The 16807-nt window shown below is 43.3% G+C and overlaps 1 protein-coding gene across 1 annotated transcript in view; it reads left to right on the plus strand.

The window, feature by feature from the left end:
- The window catches only part of PRPSAP1 (phosphoribosyl pyrophosphate synthetase associated protein 1), a 30141-nt gene extending 14600 nt beyond the window's left edge, over positions 1 to 15541 (plus strand). Inside the window, exons 4-10 of the mRNA XM_007454312.1 lie at positions 3642 to 3814; positions 4974 to 5089; positions 5557 to 5612; positions 6328 to 6473; positions 13402 to 13472; positions 14258 to 14404; positions 15383 to 15541. Of these exons, the coding sequence (XP_007454374.1) occupies positions 3642 to 3814; positions 4974 to 5089; positions 5557 to 5612; positions 6328 to 6473; positions 13402 to 13472; positions 14258 to 14404; positions 15383 to 15541 (868 nt within the window). The remainder of the gene's footprint in view (positions 1 to 3641; positions 3815 to 4973; positions 5090 to 5556; positions 5613 to 6327; positions 6474 to 13401; positions 13473 to 14257; positions 14405 to 15382) is intronic.
- The last annotated feature ends 1266 nt before the right edge of the window (positions 15542 to 16807 follow it).

Below are 16807 nucleotides of genomic sequence, written 5' to 3' on the forward strand. Positions count from 1 at the left end.
GTTGTGGCCTCTCCCGCTGCGGAGCACAGGCTCTGGACGTGCAGGCTCAGAGGCCATGGCTCACGGGCCCAGCCGCTCCGTGGCATGTGGGATCCTCCCGGACCGGGTCACGAACCAGTGTCCCCTGCAGCGGCAGGCGGACTCTCAACCACTGCACCACCAGGGAAGCCCTGTCTTTGAAATTTTAATTGATGTGTATAGACCATGTCTGTTTCTTTAACTCTCTTTTTTGTCTATCGAAAATGAGAGAGCAGTCAGGGCTGAGTTTAATATAAGATGTGATAGTCTTCGGGCAGAGAAGAATAGTTGGTAAACAGTTAAGATTGTCCTACTTAGATACAAAGGCTACAGGCACTAGCCAGGATGTACTTGGAACAGTCTTAGGGAACAGATAAACAAAGCAGAGGCTGCCAGCCAATTTCTCTTTGCCCTGCTAGCCCACAAAATAACTGCTTGGTATCCAATTTGTCCAGTGTCCCTCAGTGAATGGGTAAAGCCATTGTGACAAAGGCCCTTTTGTTGCCTTCCTGACCAATAAGGGGTGGGGCGGAGGAGGCTTTCCTTAGCCTCCGGCTAGAGAATGTTGACTCCCTTGGCATAGGGCATTAGGAAGAGGAAAAAGTAAAAAATAAAAACCTCAGGAGAGAAATTAGTAATTAGCGGAAAGAAAGTTACTCTGAAATCAAGGCTCCTCCAAAACTGTTCCTCTTGTTACATTAATGTCTTACCATCTGGCCTTCCCTTGTGTGCTATCCAAACCTCGTGTTGTGTGGTTGTCTTATAAATGCTATCACAAAGCCAGCTGGAAACCCATGACCCAGATAGATACTCTTCCAGGATCTGTTTAATTAACTTCAACAGTTATTGTTGGCATTGGGATCTGGTGTAAGAAACCACCAGGTCCAGTGGAGCTTTTATAATGCCACACATTGCATCACACAAGTGGAAGGTTAAGAAAGCTCTAATTTTATTTCTAACGTTGACAAGCAGTCTGTATATGGAAGAGGCTTTTGGTACGGTGTATATGATGCCTGTTGTTTAGATATGGACTCCTGAGTTACCTGTATTCTGTCCTCTGAGTACTGTGCAGGCTTCCAGATCAACCACCAGAGCCCACAAGGCATCAATGTAGATGATCCGTTGTGGGAAGGGAAGCTCTCCCCTCCGGAATGAAGGATAAGTGTTTGGGAAGGGGAACATTCTTAGGTGAGTTAGCTGTGCTCCTTGGGACAGATGATTACAAGGGTGATCCCGGGGCGGGGGGTCTCTGGCCTTCCCCCAAAATGAGGTCAGCCTTGCTTACCCTGTTATCTCCCCACCTGACACACCTAACACAGTGCCTGGTGCAAGGTGCTCAATAAATATTTGTTGAATTGATGACCCAGGATGAAAACTGTTGAAAAGTGCTGAAAATCGACCAAATATTATGAATTCCTAAGTACCTTGGAGGTGTTTGATAAGTGGTTTTCTTTTTTTTAAATTTATTTTATTTATTTTTATTTTTGGCTATGTTGGGTTTTTGTCGCTGCATGCACGCTTTCTCTAGATACAGCAAGCAGGGGCTACTCTTCGTTGCGGTGCGCGGGCTTCTCGTTGCAGTGGTTTCTCTTGTTGCAGAGCACGGGCTCTAGGCTCGCGGACTCAATAGCTGTGGCTCGCAGGCTCTAGAGCACAGGCTCAGTAGTTGTGGCGCACGGGCTTAGTTGCTCCGCGGCATGTGGGATCTTCCCGGACCAGGGCTCGAACCTGTGTCCCCTGCAATGGCAGGCGGATTCTTAACCACTGCGCCACCAGGGAAGCCCTTGATAAGTGTTTTGTCCTGATTATACCAAAAGGTCGTGTGTCCTCTGACCTTTTGATGGCAGACTTGGGACATTATTAATTTGGGAGCACGAGGGAGAAGAATGTACCACTTTATTTCAGAGGAAGGAAATGGCAGCTGGAAAGTAACGTCACCTGTCAGCAATGCGAAAGGCATGTCTAGGTTGACACCTGCATCTTGAAGTTGAGCCCAGAATCAACTCTGCCCACCCCGTGGGAGAAACAGACATAGAAACTTATGACAGAATCTTGAAATAGTTGTGAAAAATCCAAACTACAAAGGAGAGGTTGGAAGTGCCACCAGTTGAACATGGGTGTGGAAAACATTGTCAGAGTGAAAGGATGTCCTTTGCATCACTCACTCCAGGGGCACAGGTGTAAACATACACTGGAAGAGACTGGGGGAAAATGGCCTGACTGTCCTTCAAGCTAAAAAGCATCTCGTGATGAGTATTTCATTCCACCACTTATTCAACAAGCATTTATTAAGTCTCTGCTATGTTGATGGCAGGCTTTCCATTTTGCTGCAGATCAGATAATTCAGAAACTGTATAATCTGAAGAGCCTACTCCTCACTTGGGTGGGACCTGGGATGTGGGAAATGATCTTCTTTATCTGGGGAAGGCAAGGGAGATACACTCCTGATGCAAAGAGATGCTGCTTGAAGACACTTGGATAATTCAAAGAGGAGTATGAGGAGGCTAGAGAGAGAGGGTAGAGCTTTGGAAGGTCATCTGGAAGGATTTCAAGGATTTTAACTTTAAGGGCAGAGGCCACCTTGTGCGCTTTTTTTTTCTTTTAGTAAATTTATTTATTTTATTTTTGGCTGTGTTGGGTCTTCATTGCTACACGCGGGCTTTCTCTAGTTGCAGTGAGCGGGGGCTGCTCTTCATTGCAGTGCATGGGCTTCTCATTGCAGTGGCTTCTCTATTGCGGAGCACGGGATCTAGGCGCACAGGCTTCAGTAGTTGTGGCACTCAGGCTCCATAGTTGTGGCTCGCAGGCTCTAGAGCACAGGCTCAGTAGTTGTGGTGCACAGGCTTAGTGGCATGTGGGATCTTCACGGACCAGGGCTCGAACCCGTGTCCCCTGCATTGGCAGGTGATTCTTAACCACTGCACCACCAGGGAAGTCCCCACCTTTTGCTTGATCAGCCTTGGCAAGGGGTTAGCAGTCAGCATTCGTTAAAATTTGGAAATAGCCTTTCCTTTGAATACCTTTCAGATTCATATTTTCTTGTCTATCTGGGTAATCTTTGTTAGGAATCTATGTATCTCAAGGAAAGAAGGGTTGGGGGAGATATTTGGAAATTAAGTTCCAAAATCTCCCCACCCCTCACCCTTCTCCCCACTCCCAAAAGAATAAAAAGAGACCAAATTCTTTATGGTTACGGCAGCTAAATACAAGGGCAGGTGGGTTTCCCTTGGTGTTCCCAGGAAAACGAGGTGCTAGCACTCTGGCCCGAGTTCAGATCCTGGGGATGGTGCCAGCAGGTTGTGGGTTCACTCTGGTCATCAGCAGTCACTGCCTGCTTCACCTGCCACTCCGGTGACCATGTCACTGACAGAAGGTGCAGGCAAAGGTTGAAAGTGGATAACCTTGTGTGAATTTAAGTAACCTCACATGAAAACCGGAACTCAGACAGCTATAAAGAGGAGTTAATAAGCTTTCTCCTCTGTTCAGGAAGTGCCGTCGTAAGCTAGCGTGATGATCTACGTAACGTTATTCTTGGCAGCCCAGGTCAGATTGCTGAGGTTGAGATCTTTGCCAGGGGTTAATAAATGAAATTAATCCAAAAGTGCAAATCTCATCTGTTTCAGAGATGTGAATACAGCCGTGATGGAGTTACTGATCATGGCTTATGCACTGAAGACCGCGTGTGCCAGGAATATTATCGGCGTCATCCCCTACTTCCCCTACAGCAAGCAGAGCAAGATGAGGAAGAGGGGCTCCATCGTATGCAAGCTCCTGGCGTCCATGCTGGCGAAAGCTGGTGAGTGTGGCCAGCGCCCCGGGACCCCGTGCCGTTGCTTGGGACTGTCCCCCGTGCCAGATTAGTCCATACCGCAGGTAGCTGGTTGGGGACCTGTTTTCTCTAAGTGTTGTTCAGTAGTTACTTAGCCTTGCTTCCTTTTGCATAGTTCTGCTTAGGGCTGTGTGAGCTTAGGTGTCAATTCTTTTTCTGTTCTCTTTGTCCTCCTTCAGAGTGACCTTGTCTGCTTCAGGGCTTACTTCTCTCATCTTGGACTTTTCCCTCATTCCACCTTCTTTTCCATTTCATCTTATCATCATCGAAACTTCAGATGTCAGTCTTGGCGTTCGGATGCGATCTTTTGAGTTTCAGGTCTAGATTTATTTAAACCGTAGCTAAATTCTGTTGATGTACATAATAGTGAAACTGGATTTTTCCTTTACTACTCCTTCAGCTTATATACTTTTTTGTCCCCCCTCCCCGATTGTCTTTCTGTATAGCAGATCATTTTCATTGTGTGTTTGTGTAGTGGTGACGTACTTTATGGCCCTAAATCAAATGTAATAGCCCTTTACAATTAATGGGATTTTATTTGCCGCATGTTTATTTAAAAACTCAAATATATATCTGAGTCCTGAGAAACACATTTGAATTCCATTCTCTATAAAAATGTGTAATGTTTTTGGAAAGAACAAGTAATTCTGCTTCTTCGCTCTGGAAAATTTTCAGTGACCTTGGCCATTTGCCATGTATTTATATGTGTGCCTTTTTTTTGCTTCGCACTGTTGATTATAAGAGTATGTTTTCATTGTTTTTCTGTACTTGACCCATTCTCTTCGGACATATACACGTTTCCAAACTCTTCACTGTCTTATCATTGTGTCTGTGGATTTCTTTCCATCTAGTATATATATTACTTTGCTTTTGCTTTCCTATTCCTTCTGCCTTAATCCACAGTCCTTTAACATTTCTTCTTAGATTCTTTAATCAAGGCCTATTTTTTACATCTATTTTTGCTTCAGTATTTAATTCCATGTTCATATATATATATATATATATATATATATATAACTGCCTTCAATCTTCCGTTAGGAAAGAGGCATTGGGCTTCTAGAGTGTGTCCACTGTAGCCGTTAACTTGTAGGGGTGAACTTTGTAATTTTTTGTTTTAAAATTTCAGGTTTAACTCACATTATCACTATGGATCTTCATCAAAAGGAAATACAAGGCTTTTTCAGCTTTCCTGTGGACAACCTTAGAGCCTCACCTTTCCTGCTTCAGTATATCCAGGAAGAAGTGAGGAGCATCAGTAAATACCCCATTGTCCTCAAAGGAGACCTTATGTAGTTCTTCTCTGGTACCAGATTTCAGTATTGAAAGGCACATCCAATGATCAAATGATCTCTCCCTTAAGTCTTAATGCCTGAGGCAGTCAGATAAGGTCAGCATTTAGGCACAGAGGATAGTATTTTTTAAAGAAATTAAAAATGGATTTTCTTCTAAGTATCTTTAGCAATTTGCTTATATTTTCTAAAATGAAGGTTTTAGGAGTTAATTATTTTTTATCTTCTTCATGTAGCAGACTTTGGCAATGATGCTAATTGATAAAGGTTAAAAAATGTTAAAATGAGTGAATGAAATTCTAGCTTGTTTGTTTGCTAGTGTGGATCATTGTTATAAGAGGAAAAAAATGTATTGCCAGCACCCAGGTGTTACTTTTTTGATACCTTTTCAGTATTTTCTTATTTTTCCTCCAAATCTAGATTCCAAATTACAGGAATGCAGTCATCGTAGCTAAGTCTCCTGATGCTGCAAAAAGGTAAATAAGCCAGACATTTATACACATCCCTTTTGGGTGTTTCAGAATCCGAGGTCTGTCTTAATATGGCTTGTGAAAACTCATCAGCTCCTGCTTTCCCCCAAATCATTGTCATACCCCAAACCACAGCTTTACCTCTAGTTTCCAAACAACACGAGCATTTCTCAGAGCTACTCATTTTTCCCCTGGGAGAAAATGAAGTTCTTCCTTCAAGTTCTCAGGAAAAGGAAAACAGGAAGACTGTGGGCGCCTTTGAGACAGTGGTTTTTGAGACCTTTTTGAACAGAGTTCTTCTGAAGATGAGGGACTTCCATGGCAGTCCAGTGGTTAAGACACCACGCTTCCACTGCAGGGGGCACGGGTTCAATTCCTGGTTGGGGAACTAAGATCCAGCATGCCGTGAGGCGCAGCCAAAAAATAGGGGAAAAAACCAAAACAAACAAAAAAACCCTGAAGATGAGTGTGAGACTGTTGGACAAAGGGTAGAACCAAAATGATCTTGAATCAGATACCAGCCCACATCCCATCTCGAGTGCCTCTTGAGGCATTTACATTCCAGCCTGGGCCACACTTCCTGATTTGTAGAAGTAATTCCTTTGCATATCCATAAAAGGTTAAGTGATATTTTCATTCTGTGGTTAACAAAGTGATGAAAAAGCAGCGCTTGGGTTTTCCTTCCCATGAACCTCACCCTTTCCCGTTATCTTCCTCTTAGGGCCCAGTCGTACGCAGAGAGGCTGCGTCTGGGTTTAGCTGTGATTCACGGGGAGGCTCAGTGTGCAGAGCTGGACATGGATGACGGCCGTCATTCTCCCCCGATGGTCAAGAACGCGACTGTCCACCCTGGGCTGGAATTGCCATGTAAGATCAGCTCTGTGGTTTTATTCTATTTGTAAATGGAAGAAAGTTTTGAATAGTATGAATGCCTAGGAGTTAATACCTATGTAGATGCTGTTGTGGTTTTTTTTTATTTTTATTTTTTTTATTTTTTTGCTGTACGCGGGCCTCACACTGTTGTGGCCTTTCCCGTTGCGGAGCACAGGCTCCGGACGTGCAGGCTCAGCGGCCATGGCTCACGGGCCCAGCCGCTCCGCGGCATGTGGGATCTTCCCTGTCCGGGGCACGAACCTGTGTCCCCTGCATCGGCAGGTGGACTCCCAATCGCTGCGCCACCAGGGAAGCCCATGTTGTGGTATTTTTAAATAATTGAATGGTATTATGTTGATTTTGCCTTTTGTCAAAGATTTTGTTACACGCTTTTGTAGACTAGGTAAGGACAATTGAGCATATCTGGGCAGCACTTGGCGTTCAGAGAGTGAAATAATTTTAGCTTTAGTAAAAAAGAGGTATGTGTAGTGGTGTGAAATCTTAAGCTTTTATATTTTGGTAAGATGGATGATAGCAACCATTGATCACAGGCTTTGGTGATCAGGTAACTCTAGCACTTAATTTAGTGATGTAGTCCTTTGACCTGATACCTGACTAATTTATTTTTAATCCAACAGAGTGGAAGCTATTTACTTTGGTGGACTTTTGAGTGACAATAACAAGCATTCTATGCTGGAAGATAAATCGTGGTTTTTAGAGGAAGGAGAGTATTTCTTTTTAAAATCTGTATCTGTTTGCCATGCCTCAGAAAGATACAGACTAATACGTTGGGAAAATATTAGCATGGTTACACCGCAGACAGGTTATTTCAGACAGGCTCCTGTCTAAGGTATAAACATTACAATTTTTTTTCCCCATTCTATAAAATTCCCACTGCTCTGTTTTCAACTTTGGAGGTTTTTATTATGAGAAACAAGTAATATACTCTTTAAATTTTTAGTGTCACAGCATTTTATTTTTTTTTAGTGTCACAGCATTTTTTTTTTTTTGAGATTTTCATAATTAAAGTTCTTGAATAGGGAATACATTCACATATTTCAAAATTCAAAAAGTATAAAATCCTTTATGGTGAAAAACCTGTCCACCCACCCACCTCCCCCCTCCCCTGCAGCTACTCTGATCTCCAGTGTGGTTGGTTTCTTGTGTATCCATTTAGAGCTTTTATGCAAATACAAGCAAATTCCCTCATTTTCATGCAAACAGTTAGTTGTATGTTATACATCGTTCTGCCCCTTGCTTTTTTCATTCAATAGCTCCTTCTCAGTCCATACAGATTTCTGTCTTTCAGTTTCATAGTATACTGTTTTATGGATATGCCATAATTTATTTAACGAGTCCCCTGTTGATGCACTTATTTTTTTCCCCAACCTTTGGGTATAAAAAACAAGGCTCCAATAGTAATAAACGTCTGTTGGGAATTCCCTGGCGGTCCAGTGGTTAGGACTCGGTGCTCTCACTTCTGTGGACCCAGGTCTGATCCCTGGTTGGGGAACTAAGATCCCACAAGCCAAAAATAATAATAATAATAATAATAAATGTTAAAATAAAATAAATAAACATCTGTTGAGTCCTTATTATGTGCCAAGAGCTGTTCTAAGCCCTTTAGTAGATCTTTGAATTTGGTCCTTGCACAATAGTACGCGTAGGTGCTCTTGTGATCCCTCATTTTGCCAGTGAGGAAACCGAGACACACGGCCGGGGCTGGTGGCGCCAGGGTTTGGAATGTAGCTGCTGACTCCAGAATCCACACTACTTTGTTTTTTTAGCTTTTTATTTTGAACTAACTGCAGACTTAGAGAAAAGGTGAAAGAATAATACAAAATTCCTCTCTACTCTTCACTCAGAGCCCCCAAATTGAACATTTGTATGCTTTTTTTTTTTATGAACCATTGAGAGTGAGTCACAGACATAATGCCCCCTTTATTGCTAAATACTTGTGTCTAATATAACCACGTATGATTATCAGACTCAGGAAAATAACGTTGTTACGATACTGTTACCTAATCTGCAGACCTTATCCACATTTTACCAGCTGTCCCACCAATGTCCTTCAGAGGAAAAGAAAACATTTTTGGGGGGCCCAGGACCCAGTGTAAGATCACACGTTGCACCAGTTGTCATTTCTCTTTGGTCTCAGTTAATCAGGAGTGACTCCTCTGTTCTTTGTCTCCAGTGACCTTGATAATTCTGAAGAGTGCAGGCCAGTTATTTGTAGAATATCCTTTTGTTGGGGCTTGTGTCTTTCCTCATATTGGGTTGAATCACTTATTACTATGATTTTTGTCAAATGGAGGTTTTTCTAATTCCCCTTCTTCCCTGTCCATTCAGTCATTTATATCAGTGTGGATTTGTGGAATCTTGTTTTATTCAGCACGTTATAGTCCATTGCTACTACTTGTGTTAATTCACAGACTGTCTCAGACTTGGCCAAAGAGGACTCCTTCAGGCTGCCTCCCATGTTCTTTGGACGTGTCCCTATCGTGTGTTGACTCTTCCTTGTTACTTTCTGGTGCAACTAGATGTTCCATGTTCATCTCGTACTTTCTTAGCCCTGGGATCAGCCATTTCTCCACGGAGCCCCAGTTCCTTCAGTGGGAAATAGTATTTAGAAACCAAGAGTTGGGCTCCAGAGTGGACACGCGCAGTCACTGTACGTCATTGCCTGTGATTAACCTCGACTTACATTCTTTCATAAGTGACCGAATGTATTTACGGGATAAAGACCAAGAAATCAGATTATTGTGTCAGAAGTTAAGTTGACAGATATTGCCAAAATGCCACAATATTTTATATGGTGAGATTCTCTTCTGAGAATGTTGCCTTATTACTTATTGTAACAGTGTTGTCATTCCTTCACAGATGGTTGGTATGTTTACAACTTTTATAATCGCCATAGGATTGTTTTCTTTTTCTTTAATTTTTTTTTTTAACTTTTTTTGGCTGAGGCATTCGGGATGCCAGGGAAGTCTCCATAGGATCATTTTCTATGATCCCCTTTTATAGATTTAGCCAAAGGAATTCTGAAAAAAAATGTTATTTCTTGTATGTGTAATTGTATTCAGTACCTTCCAAATTAAATATGCTTTATGTTTATATATCAGTTTTGTTTTTGTTTTTTTGTGGTACGCGGGCCTCTCACTGTTGTGGCCTCTCCCGTTGCGGAGCACAGGCTCCGGACGCGCAAGCTCAGCGGCCATGGCTCACAGGCCCAGCCGCTCCGCGGCGTGTGGAATCTTCCCAGAACGGGGCACGAACCCATGTCCCCTGCATCGGCAGGCGGACTCTCAACCACTGCACCACCAGGGAAGCCCCTATATATCAGTTTTGCTTCTAGTATGTCATAATGGTTTATTCAGTAGTAATGAAGATGAAGACATTAGAACAAGGACAAAGGAAAGCAGACTCTTGGAGTCTGTGTATTTTTAAGAAAGAAGAACTATGTTATCTTCCTGGAACCCATTTTTAAATTTAATTTTATTTTTTGAAGTATTTTTGATGTGGACCATTTTTAAAGTCTTTATTGAATTTGTTACAATATTGCTTCTGTTTTCCGTTTTGGTATCTTGGCCAGGAGGCATGTGGGATCTTAGGTCCCTGACCAGGGGTCGAACCCATACCCCCTGCAGGAAGTCCAGGAAGTCCCTGGAACCCATTGTTTTAGAGCGGTAGTTCACAAGCGAGGGGGCTTTTGCTCCCGAGAGCATATTTGGCAGTGTCTGGAGACATTTCTTGGTTGTCTCAGCCGGGGGGCATGGGGTGCTACAGGCATCTAGTGAGTAGAGGCCACAGATGCTACTGAACAATTATCCAGCCCAGAATGTCAATAGTGCCAAGGTTGAGAAGCCCTTTTTTAAAGTAATTTATCAAAAGTGAGGTTGTATAAATGTTTCTCTTTTTTAAGATAGAATTGATACCTCCCTGATGGCAAGGAATCTAATGAACTTGAAAGGATTGTGTGTCAGTGGTTCCACTGAACAGTGCTCTGTGTTTGCCACAGTGGTGACACTTAAGAGCTTGGAATGCAAAAATGAGAGGCAGTCACCTGCTCTGCCTTGATTTTCCTGGCTTGTTAATTTTACAAGTGAAGGTGTGGCTTTCAGCACTAAAGTGAAAACCGACATCCGCTCCTCTTGAGCATTTGTTAAATGTAGGTTTTGACGTGTTTGCATGTGGATGGCGATACGAGCTTGGAAATAATTTCAGTTCTAGTTCTACTGGCGACCTTATTTTATTTCGTGCATCTCTTTTTAATGTCAGTCTGTTGATAAAGTTTGACATTTCATTGAATTAGAAATAGACCGAGATCAAAATGGATAAGGAATGAATAATTCCCCTTAGTCCCTTTTCACTCTTTATTTTAGGAGAGGAAGGTTTTTTGATTCTGGCAAAACAGTAAAAGAGTGTGTGTGTGTGTGTGTGTGTGTGTGTGTGTGTGTGTGGTGTGTGTGATCTAAAGGATGGTTGTAAAAGCAGCACTATTTTACCTGGAAAATGCTAATTTTAAATGCAAAAGACAATTTCCTACTTCATCCATAAGAACATTGGAAATCATTTGCTAAATTGACATTTTTACTGCAGTAAGTCGATGTAGTTTATTTTTGGCAGTACGCAGGCCTCTCACTGTTGTGGCCTCTCCCGTTGAGGAGCGCAGGCTCAGCGGCCATGGCTCACGGGCCCAGCCGCTCCGCGGCACGTGGGATCTTCCCGGACCGGGGCACGAACCCGTGTCCCCTGCATCGGCAGGCAGACTCTCAACCACTGTGCCACCAGGGAAGCCCTGGGGGCATTTTTTAAAGCATGTGAGGTCCTATTCTCTTGATGCTATAATGAAGTCTGTCTCGTTTTTAGTAGCCACCAAATTATGTATCCAGTTTGTGCCGATCCCAAAGGCAGTTATGAGTGGGGACTAAGCCTTTTTTTTTTTAAGCCTTGATCCTTGCCATGCCTGTTTTTCATTTCAAACTGACAAAAGTTTTTTGGGGAGAGGCTTACAGAAAAGTCAACAGGAATACTGTGACATGCATCAAACTAGAGCTGAATTTCTGTTGATGTCTGATGAAGGTTACTGGCTTTCAGTCTTTTTTTTTTTTTGTAAATGAGGAGTTATTATTATTATTATTTATTTATTTATTTTTGGCTGTGTTGGGTCTTTGTTGCTACGCGTGGGCTTTCTCTAGTTGCAGTGAGCGGGGGCTACTCTTTGTTGCAGTGTGCAGGCTTCTCATTGCAGTGGCTTCTCTCGTTGCAGAGCACGGGCTCTAGGCGTGCGGGCTTCAGTAGTTGTGACACGCGGGCTTAGTAGTTGTGACTCACGGGCTCTAGAGCACAGGCTCAGTAGTTGTGGCACACGGGCTTAGTTGCTCCGCGGCATGTGGGATCTTCCCGGACCAGGGCTTGAACCCTTGTCCCCTGCATTGGCAGGTGGATTCTCAACCACTGCGCCACTGGGGAAGCCCAGTCTTTTTTTTTTACAGAGAAAAATGGTCAAGAAAGGGGCCACATCTCTTTAAGAAGTGGGTAGGTCAACGCAACCACCTACCCACATGGTTTAATTTAAAGACAGAATTTGAGGAAGGCTTTTCTGATGTTGGTAGTTTATTTCCTCACCCTTCTAGGTGATACTTACACGCAGAGCCTTTTTGACTGCCTACATTTAACAAATTCCCCTTGTTTCCAGGATGGGAAATCAGGAAATGTCTACTGAAATTTGCAATAAAACAGTGCTGAATTTCAACTCGGCTGATTTGCTAGTAATACGCAAAGGGACGTGTTCTTCCAGGTTTACAGCGCCTGTAGATAGAAGTCAGCTAAAATGGATTGCTTGCTGATAATTACTGAACTATATAATTACTCTGAATTTATTCTATTCGCGCTCCCCCACTACTTGTTTAGTAAATATTTTAGAATTTAAAAAAGCTTTCCCAAAAAAGTAGAATGTTTAGTCTGTTCTTCTGAAATATTTTCCTTCCCTCCGTTTACTAACCTCCTTTACAGGGTGAATGCCTGTGTCCCTTCTGCATCCTGTAGTTTGCTTTGTGCACTGATGGGCCGTTTTCACATATAAATTTTGTAGTGAGATAAGAAGCCTCTACTTTAAGGACCAGTTAAATCAGGAAAACATGATGGACTTGTGGTTATTGTCTTCAGCTTCCTAACTTTCAGGAAACCGATTATGTCAGTGGTGTAGTTGTCTGATAATAAGGTTACATTGTCCCAGTAAGGTCGCCTTGGAAGAAAATGAAGTAAAGCCAGCTATTTATCTGGCAGTCTGGCAGCCTTTCCCTGTTTACTTTCTGCAGAGTGGCATTTATTTACATCTCTTTACAAGTGGAATATTTCTGTTTTGAGTGGCATCGTGGTGCTGCTTCTTTGTGCTGGTGAGATCTCTCTTGCTCTGCTACCCGCTGACTTGAGGGCCAGAGCTGCCCAGCATGGCCTGGCTCTTAGGCACACGGGGCTGCTGAGCCCTTGAAACGTGGCTGGTCCCAACTGAGAATCACTGCGTGTGGAGAATGCACACCAAATACAATGACTTAATATGAAAAAAAAAAGTAAAACATCTCTAATAAATTTGCATATAGATTATGTATCAAAACAATAATATATTGGCTATATTGGATAAAATTAAAATCTATTAATTTCACCTATTTCTTTTTGCTTTCTCATGTGGGTACTAGAAAATGTAAACTTACTTTTATGGCTCACCTTCCCTGCTGTTGGACGGTGCTGCTCCGGGTAACCTGATTCTGAGAGCGCCCAGGTTGATTGAGGGGAATCTGCACGTTCTTTTAATTGTCCGCCCTGGCTCTGCCACCACTTCCAGGGAATAGCGTTGTGATGACTACATTTACCTAGTGATACGTGACTAACTGAGGTCTTGTGATTTGTTTTGCTTTGCTAGTGATGATGGCCAAGGAGAAGCCACCGATCACGGTAGTCGGAGATGTTGGAGGACGCATTGCGATCATTGTGGTAGGTCACAGTCTTACTGTGCAGAGATGACATTACTGACTCTTAGTAGGTGTCCACCTTAGGATTGGTGTCCAGTGATGATGATGCATTTAAGTGGACCCATCTAGCCTTTCTCACCCAGGCTCCCCTAGGACAACTAGGAGAAAATTTTAAACAGATGAACCGGGATTATTATAACCTACAGGTGTAAAAGGAGCACAGTAGTAGTACCTGTTAAGTAAATTCGATTCCATAAGTAACCTTTGTCTGAAGGGGTCTGTGTCCTGTCAAACCAGCTGACCTACTCAACCTTAAGCTCGTGGGCAGTGAAGTGAGCTGAAGGTGGGCTGTTCCATTCTCACTAACAAGAACGTGTGTCTTGTTCTTTGTTACTTTAACACGATACACGTGCTCCCAGCTCTAAACGCCTCTGCTGGGCCAGAGGATCGGCCCTTTACAATGGCTCACTTTATTTCTCTGTTCCCCTCTATTAACTTTCTCTTGGAAAAAAGTAAATGAGACACTGGCTATGTGGGATTCATCAGAAATTTGAAACAGGGAAAGGAGTCTTGGCAGTCTCCTGAACGCAGGCCGAAATGTCGCGTATGACTGTAAGGCTTTGCTGCTCTTTCTGTTGACAGTCATGCACGTTACAAGGCCACGCAGCTCCAAATGGACGTTCAGTCTTTGACCCAGGCAGATAGCTCTGATTTTCCATTAGACATCCTCTGAAGCAAAGTGCAGAGAGGTGTGTGTTTATAGATGGGGATGGAGGGAACTTAGCACTAACACTGGTCTCTTCTCAGGATGACATCATTGATGATGTGGAAAGTTTTGTTGCTGCTGCGGAGATCCTGAAAGAGAGAGGTGCTTATAAGATCTACGTCATGGCCACTCACGGCATCCTGTCTGCGGAGGCCCCCCGTCTGATTGAGGAGTCCTCCATCGACGAGGTCTGTCTGCTCTTCTTTTTCTTTTTTTTTTGAAGTCTTTAATTTTTTATTTTATATGCAGAGAGCCATTGTTTCTGCGTAAGGTAGATGTCTTGGACGACCCATTCAAGGAAGTTGAGTCACAATTTGCTGCTCTGTTTTCCGTGAATAGTTAAATGGCTCATTCAGTTTTTTATTTTTTTGAAATTTTCTTTATTTTATTTTAATTAATTAATTAATTTTTGGCTGCATTGAGTCTTCATTGCTGTGCATGGCCTTTCTCTAGTTGCAGCGAGTGGGGGCTGCTCTTCGTTGCTGCGCGCGGGCTTCTCATTGCCGTGCCTTCTCTTTGTTGTGGAGCACGGGCTCTAGGCGCGCAGGCTTCAGTAGCTGTGGCTCGTGGGCTCAGTAGTTGTGACGTGTGGGCTGAGTTGCTCCACGGCATGTGGCATCTTCCCGGACCAGGGCTCGAACCCGTGTCCCCTGCATTGGCAGGCGGGTTCTCAGCCACTGCGCCACCAGGGAAGTCCCTCAGTCAGTATTGCTTACTCCCTCTCGAGAGGACTGTGAGATCGTGCTTTGGGTGGCTAGTGGTCTGTTGGGGCAGATGTATAGTTAGGAATATATGTCTATTTTCATAAAGATTTGGTCTGTGTACTTCAGTATAATTTGTATTTCAATATGATTTGATACCATAGTAGCGTTTCTCTCAAGACTTGAATTCTCCCTTGATAATAGGAAGGTTTCCCGCAGTGCTGGGGCTCACCCTATCATTTCTGCATACGTAGACATGACCTTCCTAAGCTTCTGTTTTGAATCATGTAAACTTTGCCCTGTGTAAAGTCGGGTTAGTTTGTAAAAACTGTACTGAGTGGAATAAGGTTTTATAGTTTGAGCCTTGGTCTGTGGTTACCACACGTTAGGTAAACTTTTCTGAGTGACCACGTTGGGCCACACACATCAGTAACAGCGTTTCTTTTCCATTACTACAACGACCAGGTGGTGGTGACGAATACTGTCCCTCACGAGGTCCAGAAGCTGCAGTGTCCCAAGATTAAGACTGTGGACATCAGTCTGATTCTTTCTGAAGCTATTCGGAGAATCCACAACGGGGAGTCCATGGCGTACCTTTTCCGAAACATCACAGTGGACGACTAGCTTTCCCGGTTGCCTTGGCCCTGGAACTCCCAAGGAAAACATGTGAAAAGCAGTGCCATCAATTATGTACACAGCATTTCCTTTCAAGGGAGGCAGATGGTCTCTCTTGCCAAGTTTGGTGGGTAGGAGGCATTAAGATAGATGGTCAAGGGGAAGACAGATCACGGGTCCATGGCCTCAACTGTCTGTCGTCGGCATCCTGTTCCTTAAAAAAAAGTTAGACACCTTCCTGAAGAGAATCTGAAGATCTTGTTGATATTGAAAGGGAGTGAAAGGGAGATAAAGTCCTAACTCTCTAACGTTCATTCAGTTGTTTCCACCTCAGAGAAACATCCATGTTAATGTTGAACTTGGTTAGGGCAGCTGAGCACCCGGCACTGTTCCTATTCCAGTTTTCCTCTCGCCAGTCAACTTGGTGCACATCTTTTACAGAGAATCATATTTTTCTTTGAGAAACTCCTTGCCAGCCACCAGTGAACGATGAAGCATTTGTGGTGTTACTCCTAGCGAGGACATCAGATTAAAGAATCACATCCTAACTCTGAATCTCCGAGTTGCTCTTAAATTGCAAATAAAAGAATTTTCTGCCTTGCTAATGTCTTCACTACATTGCAGAGCTGCCCACTCTCCTGCCTTCCGTCCAGACTCTGCAGAAGCTGGTGCCTTGAATGCGGGGTGGTCCAGGTCCATGGCTCCTGGACCTAAGTCTCCCTCTGCAGGTTCCATTCCCTTCCCTTCACATTCCGTGACGTTAAATTCTTGTTGAATAATATATTTTCAACCTAAGTGACAGGTGACACTTAGGTTGGTTGCATTACTTAGGACTGCACTTGATCTTTCTGCCACCATTTTAAATTACATAATCACGATTCTAGTTGATACCTTATTTGTCGGGCAGACCTTGCCGCAAATGTAGTGTAGACTTTTTATACCTTTTAGTCTGATCCAAGTCAGGACTGAATGAAACAGGCAGGAGGAGTGTCTGCCCGGAAATGAACTGTAGTCTCTCATTGGTTCTCATAGCTCCTAAGAGATAATAAAGGGCAATTCGCTTATTTGTACAATTGTATTTCTCTGCAGGGAAGTTTCCTGGACATTTTTCCCCCTTTCCCAATGACTAGGAATGTTCCCAGCCCGCCATCAAGGCTTGAGCACATTTGCTTTTTCAAGCACACAAAGAAGCTGCCTTTTGTTAATACTCCAAGTAGGGGAATTCTGAGAAAAGAACTTAATTATCAAATAATTAGCATGGTTGTAGAGGAAGAG

Source organism: Lipotes vexillifer, unplaced genomic scaffold, assembly GCF_000442215.2.
Source record: "Lipotes vexillifer unplaced genomic scaffold, Lipotes_vexillifer_v1.1 scaffold518, whole genome shotgun sequence".
NCBI lineage: Eukaryota > Metazoa > Chordata > Mammalia > Artiodactyla > Lipotidae > Lipotes > Lipotes vexillifer.